Below are 11393 nucleotides of genomic sequence, written 5' to 3'. Positions count from 1 at the left end.
AGACCAGCCTGACCAACATGGAGAAACCCCATCTCTACTAAAAATACAAAATTAGCTGGGCTTGGTGGCACATGCCTGTAATCCCAGCTACTCGGGAGGCTCAGGCAGGAGAAACACTTGAACCCGGGAGGCGGAGGTTGTGGTGAGCCGAGATCATGCCATTGCACTTCAGCCTGGGCAACAAGAGTGAAACTCTGTCTCAAAAAAAAAAAAAAGTTTGTTGAATCAATAAGTGGTATTGCTTATAGAAGAGCAAATCACACGTGGGTGAAGGATGACTTTGATCGAAGTTAGTTGAATGTGGTTAAGAGCTGGTTCTGAGTTGGACTTGCCTGGATTTGAATCCCAGCGCTCTCATTTGCCAGGTGTGACTGTGGGCAATTTGGTTACACTTTCTGTGCCTCAGTTCCTTGTCTGTGAAAGGAGGAGGATGCCAATACCCCCCATCAGCCTGTGTAAGGAGCATATGAGATTCTATGCATGAAGCTGCCTGGTTTGCACTCTGCGTGCTTGGTAAATGTTAGCTTTAAAAAAATTATACCTCGTAATACCACTTTGGGAAATGTAACTATGTAAAACACATAAAAAATTAGGCTGAAGAGAAAAGAACATTTAAATGCACACCGGTATGGGGGAATTTTATTGTATTTACAAAGGAAAAAGTGGGTCAGAAATGAAAGAGGATTAACTGGATCCAGTTGCGTTTTGGCTACAGGTAGCCCGGGTCACAGGAGGAATCTTCATCCCTGGGAGTTCCTGCTGCAGAAAGAAAGATCAAACTCAATCCAGGGAACTGAAGTAAGGGTGGCTAGAGTGGGATGCATGGAACCAGGGTGACGGGTGCTCCCGTGGCAAGAGCTGGCCTTTTGGATTCCAAAAGAGGCAGTGTGGGGTGGAGGGAAGGATGCGCAAGCGTGCCAGCAAGGCGAGTCCCAGGCTTAGCCCCTGCTCTCTGCTCTGCCAGCCAACTCCCACCGAGACCCTGGGCCAGTCACTTCCCCTTGAAGAAGCTTCCTCTAATCCCCAGACAGGCTCAGCGTTCCCCCAGCCTCACCATCACCACTCCCCAGCATCTCTTCCCGCTCATCACAGTGAAGTAATTGACTGTACAAGAACGTGTCTAGTTCCTTGCCGCTTTGGTGCGTTATGAATTCCATGAGAGCAGGGGTCGCTGCCCTCCTGTACCCTGCTATGCCTCCGGTCCAGAGCGTGTCATGTCATAGTCACTGGGTGGTCTTTACAGGGGTGGGAGGATGGCTAAACCCGAGCCTCAGTTTCCTTACAGGGCTGTTACATGGACACAATGTATGATGGGTGCAAAAGTGTGCCATCTGTCACATGGCTGTACTCTGCACTCTAAAGCAGGAACTTATTCCTGCTCACCAGTGATATCCTGGTATTTGCAGCGGTCGAGCTGAAGGGGGAACAATAGCTGTAGCAGCCTTCGGGGCCCATCCTGCCAGCTCTGCGGGCTCTATGATTTCAATGTCCGTGAAGCCTCTGGCTTTTAACTTGCGGGAACAAAGCCTGCATTCTTAGGATTAGCCCTCCATGGAGCCGTCCACCCTACCGGGGCCTGATGAGAGCCATAGCAGGTGAACAATTACCTAATCCCAGCCTGTGAGGCACAGAGGAGGCATTCTTCTTAGAGACATTATTTTTGAACTCTAGTCTTGCGGACCCTAGAGATGGTAAGAGCTAACCCCTCCTTTCACAGAGTCGAAACTAAGAAGTGTGTTGCTGTACCGCTAGTTGCGGAAACAGTCCTGGGGCCCAGGTGTTCTTCCTGCCTCCCAGACTGGTTGTCGCCCCTCCCGTCATCTGCCGTAGGCCTGATGCTGCTTGTAGGTGGTGAAATCTCTGGGCTGGTGGTGTCTAATGGGGTTGGGAAGAAGATGAGAGAGGCCATGGAGAGCTCTGCTGGGAAGTGGATTTGCTTAATAGGTTGGACCACAAGTGCCCAGCAGAGCCACACTGGGACCTTCTTGTGCTCGCAGTTAAATCAGGCTCTAGGCCGGGTGCGGTGGCTCATGCCTGTGATCTCAGCACTTTGGGAGGCCAAGGAAGGTGGATCACCTGAGGTCAGGAGTTTGAGACCAGCCTGGCCAGCATGGTGAAACCCCATCTCTAGTAAACGACAAAAAATTAGCCAGGTGTGGTGGCGGGTGCCTGTATTCCCAGCACTTGGGGAGGCCAAGGAGGGCAGATCACCTGAGGTCAGGAGTTCAAGACCAGCCTGGCCAACATGGTGAAACCCTGTCTCTACTGAAAGTACAAAAATCAGCCGGGCATGGTGGCAGGCGCCTGTAATCCCAGCTACTCGGGAGGCTGAGAATCACTTGAAACCTGGAGGCAGAGGCTGCAGTGAGCTGAGATCTCGCCACTGCACTTCAGCCTGGGTGATGAGAGTGAAACTCCATCTCAACAACAACAACAAATCAGGCTCTAAACCCCAGCAGAGTTTCTCCAAACAGCCACGACATTTTTGGGAAACTTTGCCCATGAAGTGGGGGCTTTGTGCAAAGAAGTTCCAGGGAGGCAAAACAGGTCTGGGCCTGCCAGTCCCTGACTTGGGGCCAGCTGCCGCCCCCTCTTTGCCTCACTTTTCCTCCTCTGTAGACTCCCAGGAGAAACGTGAGGGCCAGTGAGCTGGGGAACGACAGTCATCACGTCTCTTGTCGGCTGATCACGTGTCTGCACACACTCATCTACCACAGGGTGTGGGAGAGCTGGTCTGTCTTTGGCTTGATAGTTTTTTGAACTTGGCAAGGGATCCAGAGCATACCTGTCAGTTCACCTGCAGCTGAATCCTTGGGGACACCTGTTAAAATTCAGATTTCTGGGCCGTATCACGGAACCATTCAGTGAGTAACATTTTTGGGCATGGACACTGAGCCTGGCCTCTGGCTCCGCACTGGGATACAGCCATGGATAAGATGCGGTCTCCATCAGACACTTTCCACCCTTCATGACTAAAGAACTCTCCTAATATTGATTGATTGATTGATTGATTGATTGAGACGGGATCTCACTATATTGGGCAAGCTGGTCTCAAACTCCTGGCCTCAAGTGATCCTTCTCCATCAGCCTCCCAAAGTGCTGGGATTATAGGCATGAGCCACCGCACCCGGGCACTCCCCTAGTTCTTTTTTTATTTTTTTTAGACAGAGTCTTGCTCTGTCGCCCAGGCTGGAGTGCAATGGTGCGATCTCAGCTCACTGCAACCTCTGCCTCCCAGCTTCAAGCGATTCTCCTGCCTCAGCTTCCCAAGTGGCTGGGATTACAGGTGTGAGCCACTACACCTGGCTAATTTTTGTATTTGTAATAGAGACAGGGTTTTGCCATGTTGGCCAGGTTGGTCTTGAACTCCTGACCTCAGATGATCCACCCACCTCGGCCTCCCAAAGTGTTGGGATTACAGGCGTGAGCCACCATACCCAGCCACTATCCTAGTTCTTAATGTCTGTCAGGAGGGTCCTTGTTCTTGGTTTGTTTGGCAGAGCCCCATACCTTCAGAAAGGGGTGGATTTTTTCCTTTTCCCGGCAAACCACAGGGTAGGAAGCCCTGAAGTCCCTAGATGCACACATGCACACACACCCATACCTGTGCTTCTGCAGCAGGGCCACCAGGATGCTCTCCAATTCCATTTGCTTTTGTTCTGCCCACATGCCGTCTACCTGACGGCCAAGCCGTGCCCTTGCTCCTCGCTCTTGGTTGCTCTCTCTGTGTGGTTAGAAAAAGAGAACTAGTTGCTATTTGGGTAGGATGTGGAGAGGCAGGGGTATATCCCTATGCCTATTTCAATATCTGGTGTGGACTCTTCTACCCAACTGAAGTAGACTCAGCCACACTTAGGGAGGCAGTATATATAGTAGTGAAGAGCACAGAAGTACAAGTATACACAGTTGCAAAACATCTCCCCACAGATTATTAATTATAGAGGGAAAAATAACTTTATAGAGGAGAAACCTAGCAGACACCATGTTAACCAACTGATCGAAGTTACCATCTACCAATAATCCACCAATAATGGCACAAATTGCCATCCTGTGCCTCCTGATACCAGGCACTGAGAAGGACACAACACTACTTCTGTGAATGCATCACCTGATTCCTCTAATCATCATTAGAGGAATGCATCCCCTAATCATGGGGATATGTCTGGCAAATTCAACATGAGGGACATTCTATAAATCATTAGCCTTTACTAATGAAAACTGTCAATGTCATGAAAGACTGAGGAACGATTCCAGATTAAAAGAAACTGAAGAGACATGACAACTAAATGGTATCCATGACCCTGGATTGGGTCCCAGATCAGAAAAAGAAATAATTGTTATAAAGGACATTTTGGGACAACTGGTAAAATTTGAATATGGATTATAATTGATAATTATGATTATGTAAGGCGATGTCCTTTGGTTAGGTATTAGGAAACACATATAGAAGTACCTAAGAGTAAAGGGTCATGATGACTGCAATTTACTCTCAAATGGTTCAGCAAAAATGATAACAATACTTAATGTGCATATGTGTTTCTGTGTGTATGTATCTGTATCTAGCTATAGATACAGAGTAAGCAAATGTGATAAAATGTTAGGAATTGGAAGGGTATATGGAAGTCCATTGTGCTTTTGTTGCAACTTTTTTGTAAGTTTGAGATTTTTTTCAAAGTAAAAACTAAAAAACATACAGGCTATAGAGTCAGGCAGTTTGGCTCCAAACTCTGCCACTCTTTGTGTGTCCTTTAAAAGCTATTAACCCTGGGCCAGGGCGCAGTGGCTCACGCCTGTAATCCCCGCACTTTGGGAGGCCGAGGCGGGCAGATCACGAGGTCAGGAGATCGAGACCATCCTGGCTAACACGGTGAAACCCCGTCTCTACTAAAATATACAAAAAATTAGCCGGGCATGGTGGCAGGCGCCTGTAGTCTCAGCTACTCAGGAGGCTGAGTCAGGAGAATGGTGTGAACCTGGGAGGCGGAGCTTGCAGTGAGCTGAGATTGTGCCACTGCACTCCAGCCTGGGGGACAGAGGGAGACTCCATCTCAAAAAAAAAAAAAAAAAAGCTATTAACGCTGTACAATGGGGATAAGAGTTGTTACGAAGATTAAAGAAGAAACTAAAAGCTGGTCAAGGTGGCTCACAACTGTAATCCCAATGCTTTGGGAGGCCAAGGTGGGAGGATCGCTTGAGGCCAGGAGTTCGAGACCAGCCTGGGCAACATAGTGAGACCCCATCTCTACAAAAAATAAAATAGTCAGTTGTGGTGGTGCACACTGGTAGTCCCAGCTACTTGGGAGGCTAAGATGGGAGGGTTGCTTGAGTCCAGGCATTTGAGGTTACAATGAGGCATGATCATTCCACTGTACTCCAGCCTGGGCAACAGAACGAGACCCTGTCTCTAAAACAAAGAAAGCAAGAAACTAAGAATAATAGTAGCTGACACTACCAAGGGCATCCTGTGTGCCCAGCACTGTGCCAAGTGTCTGTAAATGTCCCAGGGCAGAGCCTTTGTTTTTGGCATGGAGTCGTGATTAAATGGTAGCTACTACCAGTGTGGTTACCGTCGGAGCCTAGCCGGAAGAGGCACGTGGTAGGTGTGGAGGTAAGCTGAGGTTTAGCACTGGAACCCTTTTGCTATGGAAAGTCCAGAAATGACACTTGCTGTGCCAAGGAAGAGATCTGAATTGGTCCCTGGTCCTCCGTAGGGAACAAGCTCCTGGAGACTCTGCTGCAGGGTGTGGGAAGAAATCACTAGAACTCCTGCTTACCCCTGCTGCCTGCTCATGATGTCCTGGAGCAGCTTGCGGGCGGACAGCTGGCCCAGCACCTTCCGGTAGCTGTTGGTGAAGATGGCATCTGCATACCGCCGCATCCTGTGCAGAAGGAGTCAGGGGTCAGAGGGCGGGGTGGAGGCCAGGCGAGAGGACAGTCGCAGCAGCACTTGCCATGTCTCTGCAAGATCCTTCTGTTGCCATCTGTCCCACTCACCCCAAGAGAGACTCAGACCCCTCTGAGTGACCTCTGTGAAGCTGTGTCTGCCTCCTCTGCAAGGATGGGCAGTGGGTGCTGCCTGGAGACATAGCCAGGGCCCAGTTGATGGGCTGAGTCTGCATTCACTAACGCCTGCCCCATGGCAGGGATGGCTTGGGAGTGGTGGGAACTTTCCCCAGGGGCTGCTTACCTGAGGGTCAAAGGGGGAGGTGGGGAGCAGTGGGAGCTGCTGCTGAGGGTGAGGATCACAAAGAAGAACACCCAGAGTGGCATCCTTCACCCAGGGTGGCACCTGCAGAGTGACAGGAGGGGATGGTCAGGTATAGCCACAGCCATCGGGATGGCCTTCACTGGCCCAGCCCTGGGCTTGGCTCCATGGCAAGCCTTGGTCCTTGGTTTTTGGAAGCTGTGGGATGGGAAAAAGAACCCAGAGGCTGGAAGTCAGACAGACCTGAGTTCACATTCTGCCTCTGCCAGCCACCTGCTCTGACTTCATTTTCTCCATCTGTAGAATGGGCATGATGGAGCTCCCCTGCCAACCACATAGGGTTGAACCGAAAACCAGTGATAGTAGGGAAATTTCCCCTTACCATAAGGCATTAGAAGTAGGATTTGGGGCCAGGCACGGTGGCTTACGCCTGTAATCCCAGCACTTTGGGAGGCTGAGGTAGGCCGATCATCTGAGGCCAGGAGTTTGAGACCGGCCTGGCCAACCTGGTGAAACCCCATCTTTACTAAAATTACAAAAATGAGACAGGAGTGGTGGCGTGTGCCTGTAATCCCAGCTACTTGGGAGGCTGAGGCACGAGAATCCCTTGAACCCAGGAGGTGGAAGTTGCAGTGAGCCAAGATCGTCCCATGCACTCCACGCTGGGTGACAAAGTGAGACTCTGTCTCAAAAAAAAAAAAAAAAAAAAAAAAAAAAATTAAATAAAATAAATGGGATCCCTTAGCAAGGAATGGGGAAGGTCAAAGAACCTTCTCTCAGTGCCCCTCATTCAACCCCATCCAGTGTGGCAGTGACAGCAGGCAGCAAGGGTAATTGCTCAGCTCTGAGTCAGACAAACTGGAAGTTCAATCCTGGCTCTGCTGTCATTAGCTGTGTGTCCCAGGACAAGTGGCTTCACCTCTCTGAGCCTTATTTTCCCCGGCCATAAAACCGAGATGGTAACTAGACTCCTACTTCGGCTCCTGTAAGGATCTGGTGAAGTGAGGTGCCTGAATCAATAGGGAATTCTCTAGAAACCTTTGCTGTGGCTACCTAAGACTGACCCTCTCATACGGCAGGCTCTTCCTGTTTTAATTTTGTTTGGAGTTGGAGAGGGGGAGAAGGGCTCTAAGTCTTGCTCCAGACGCTTAGATTTCGCTGAAGAGTTTTAGTCCTGGAAGAGACCGAAGAGCTGGGGGAGCCAGCGTGGTGTAGTCATCTCATAGTTCCTGTAACTACCCTTAATTGGGGCCTGCGGACACCGTGCTCTGCAATTAGGGGAAAAACAGCAAGCAGGGGACAGAGCCCGCCTCCGCCGGGGCAAGTGCTACTGCTGTCAGCCCACACCTGCCCAAGCATGGAAACACAGCTGGCCTCGGGGGACCTGGCCACCTAGGAATTGGGTCCTCCCATCTCCCATGGGTTTCTCCCTCTCTCAGCAGGATGTCTACTCCATGGGGGTGTAGATCCATCCAGAGGCCCAGCCAGCCCCGGAGATGGCCAGCACCCCCGCCTTTCCCACAATCTCCTCACATGGCTTCCTTCCCTCCCGCTCCTGGGTCCTGCTGAGGAGTTCTGGCAGGCAGGGCCAGCACTGGCAGAACCCACCTTGCTCTCCTGGCCCTCTCAGGGTATCACCCTCCTTTCTGAAGGCACTGCATTCTCCTCTAACCCAGGGATGCCTTGGGCCCCCAGGCAGCACTCATGGGGCCTGCACACTGCATCCTGAGACCCTGCACCTGCAGAGCTGGAGGGAGCAGCAGCCCAGGCCTCAGTGGTCAGCCCCTCCCTCCACGACACGAGCATCCCCACAACACGCACACTGGCCGTCCTCCACTTCCTGCTCGAGTGAGCACTTGCTGCCAGCGAATGACAGGGAGCTCACTACCCCCAGGCCCGGGAGCTTATTTCCAGGTGGTTCTTTATTTATTTATTTTGAGAGAGGGTCTCACTCTGTGGCCCAGGCTGAGGTGCAGTGGTGCAATCATAGCTCACTGCAGCCTCAAACTCCTGGGCTCAAGCAGTCCTCCTGCCTCAGCCTCCTGAGTAGCTGGGGCAGCAGGCATGTGCCATTATGCCCAGCTAATTTTGAAATTTTTTTGTAAAGACAAAGTCTCACTATATTGCCGAGGCTGGTTTCAAACCCCTGGGCTTAAGTGATCCCCCCACCTCAGCCTCCCAAAGAGCTGAGATTACAGGCATGAGCCACAGTGCCCGGCCCAGGCAGTTCTTATTGTTAGGAAGTTTGTCTCATCATGTCAAGCCCAAATCTCCTTCTCCTGCAAATATTTGTTAAGCCTCTGCTGTTCCGGTAAGGACTGGGGCTAGAGAAAAGATGAGAACGTGGGATCTGCCCCGAGGGCTGGCTGTGTAACATCCGCCTGCCGGGCCGGAGCCTCTGCACCTGCAGCCACACGACTGGCCCTTTAGATACATTCCGCATGTCTGACTTAAGCTTTTGTTCCTCAGACCAAGGCTCGGCAGGCTTCAGTCCTCCTCATCGCACCATACCACGTCTGGTCCCCCTTCTCCCCACCTGGTCCAGGCTGCCTCTCCGGAAGTGGAATTTCCTAAGCTGGGAGATCTTTGGATGCAAGCAGGGCCCCTTGACAGAAACCACTGCCTTTTCTGTTTCCCAGCTGCAGCCTGGCTTTCTTGCCTTCTTTGCTGCTGACCTTTTAAAGATTCAGGCAGGTCTAGGTCCCCAATCACCTCCCTCCCCTGCTCAGAAGCCATTGGCTCCCCACTCCCTCCAGAATAAAGCTTAAACCCCTTCTCTTGGCTTAAGCTCTCCCTCTGCCTGCCCCTTCTCCCAAGGGCTGGCACAAGTGATTCCCAGCCCCTGTGCCCTATCAGGCTCCAACACCCATCCTTGCACTCTCCCTCTGGAGCAGGCATCCCCGTGCTCCTCTTACAGCCAAGGAAAAGAGCCTAGAGAGGACAAGGACATTTTCCATGGTCCTCCATCAAATTAGTTTTGGAGTGGGCACTTCAGAATGGGCCTCCTCATTCCCAGGCCAGCAGACTTCCTTCAGCTCCATGCAGCAGCCTCCCAGGTACAATGCTCTATTCACAGTATTCCCCATTCACAGGGAGCCTCAGCCTCCATCACCTGCACGTGGGAAAGGGTCTGAAAAAGAGGAAAGCTTCTTGCTCTTTGTTGTTGGGCCTCTGGGGAAGAAAGAACGGGAACAAACAGGAACACCTGCTTGATCGGCCGCTCCCTATGCACACCCAGTAGTCTCAGGGAGTTGAAAACAACCTTATAGGAGGTCAGACTTTGGTGGGGAGGGCAAGTCTTAGTAAACACAATACCCCGTTCGTTCAAGATAAGGCTCAGTAACTGCACAAGTTAACCAAGAGGCTCAACATTTGCCATAAATCCTGTGCCCCAGGCATAGGTCAAGACACCACGGCAACCTCTGAGCTATGAGAACCGAATGCATGGGTTTGCAGATCCCACTGGATGAAAAGGGGAAACAAGAATTATCCAGTGTAGGGTAAGATAAGAAGAATAGAGGTTATGTCACTAAGGATAAAATAGCTCCAGCCTGAGTAACATAGCGAGACCCCATCTCTACAAAACAAAACAAAACAAAACAGAACTTATCTAGGCGTGGTGGCACATGCCTCTGGTCCCAGCTACTCTGGAGGCTGATGTGGGAGGATTGCTTGAGCCCGGGAGGTTAAGGCTGTAGTGATCCATGATAGTGCCACTGCACAGTAGCTTAAGTGTCAGAGCAAGACCCTATCTCAAAGAATAAAATAAAATAGCTGTCAACAGACACATTCCACATGACAACTTAAGGAGTCAAAATTCACTGAATGAAGTGTAGCCGAGCCCAATAGCATTGCTGACAACTCTGATGACTGAAGGCACTCCAGAGTTTATAATCTATCATTATGATCATCGGTTAGCTTCCTGCAGTGCTTACTGATTCTGTGATTAGATGTACTTGAGATTGCCTAGATTCAGGATAAACGGGCACTTGATCTACATCCGTTGGCACCTTTTGCCAGCCTTCATGCCAGGAATGCCAGGAGAATTTCGCAGATTCACCTGCAGCTAACGACCGACGTCAGATCTCAAGCACCCAAATTCGCAAGGCCATTTGTGAAAACCCAGGGAAAGAATATCTTTAACCTTCCTTGAATATCCCCTTTGAAATTTGAGCACCCCAAAGCATAGACTTCCTGATCTGGTTTATAAACTGTTTCAGCGACAGCATTCCAAGTTAAAAGAAATCTAAGTTTTTAATGAGGAAGCATCTTGAACTGTCATTCAAAAGAGTGACACTCCACCTCCTTCCAGAAGGGGTTTGAGGCAGTCTACGGTGAAAGACACAAATACTTCAGGACCATTAAAGCAAGGATCAGGAGACAGTCGTGGGGTAGCGGAGGACTCCAAAGGCAGATAATTGTGTCTAAAACCTGGAGTAAAGAGTGTGGCTGCAATTGAGCAAGAAAGCAAAATGTTATCAATTTCCCGGCAATGACATTGAATCAGTTCTGAGTGATCAATGAGCAGTATTGATTTGCACAGCCACTTGGCTCATCTCTGATCCGTGGCAGAATCCCATCGCCGACAGGAAAATCGAGCCAACTCACATTTGCCCCTGAAGCCTGCCCACGCACCCTCAAAGGAGCACTGAGACCTCACCACCTGCAACAGACACCTGGAGCCAGTCTGCCACGCGCCCAAGTTAAGACAAGCCCCAAACGGCACCATCAAAACCCTATTCCAGAGCCCCTACTGAGGGGTGATTTTATCCAGAGAGGGGCTCAAATGTACTCACCAGTCCATGGGCAAAGAGGATGGCAGTGGGCCTCTTGGACTCAGTGTTTCTGAGTTGGTGAGAAGGTTAACTTTTCTTACCCCCACCCAGCCTAGCCCCCCAGGGCCACCCCTCTCACCTGATGATGCAGATCTCCCTCTGCTCCGAGGCACTGCTCAAATCCAGGGGCCCTGGGCTGTGTGTTTGCTCCGGCAGCCGCCTGGCGTTCCCATCATTTATCCCTTCATTTTCCTAAGCGTTGTTAGCGTCAGAGAATCAATTACCCACAAGTCAATCAAAGGACTGTTTTTAGCATCACATCACACTGACAAACCCTATTGGTGAAAGAGGTTTGGCCTCTTGCAAACTTAGACTCCTGGTAAAGCCTCCCTTTATCTTTGACAGGGTGGACA

The 11393-nt window shown here is 50.6% G+C and overlaps 1 protein-coding gene across 3 annotated transcripts; it reads right to left on the bottom strand.

Annotated features, from left to right (window-relative positions):
• Window positions 1–521: 521 nt before the first annotated feature.
• Window positions 522–11190, bottom strand: GHRH (growth hormone releasing hormone). Of its 3 annotated transcripts, none has more exons than XM_055266009.2 (5): window positions 11120–11190; window positions 6188–6289; window positions 5775–5879; window positions 3605–3724; window positions 522–759 (listed from the first exon to the last, which is right to left on the bottom strand). In XM_055266009.2, the coding sequence occupies exons 2-5, from the start codon at window positions 6268–6270 to the stop codon at window positions 741–743; spliced, it is 327 nt and encodes a 108-aa protein (XP_055121984.1). In that variant the 5' UTR covers window positions 6271–6289; window positions 11120–11190; the 3' UTR covers window positions 522–740. The 3 variants fall into 3 exon arrangements, with proteins under 3 accessions (XP_055121984.1, XP_063489914.1, XP_063489913.1); XM_063633844.1 differs by having other exon boundaries at window positions 522–756; XM_063633843.1 differs by lacking the exon at window positions 11120–11190 and having other exon boundaries at window positions 630–759; window positions 6188–6341.
• Window positions 11191–11393: the final 203 nt, after the last annotated feature.

The sequence above is a fragment of the Symphalangus syndactylus genome, chromosome 24, assembly GCF_028878055.3.
Source record: "Symphalangus syndactylus isolate Jambi chromosome 24, NHGRI_mSymSyn1-v2.1_pri, whole genome shotgun sequence".
NCBI lineage: Eukaryota > Metazoa > Chordata > Mammalia > Primates > Hylobatidae > Symphalangus > Symphalangus syndactylus.
Note: the sequence above shows the minus strand (reverse complement) of the source record. Positions and strands in the feature narration are given on the sequence as shown.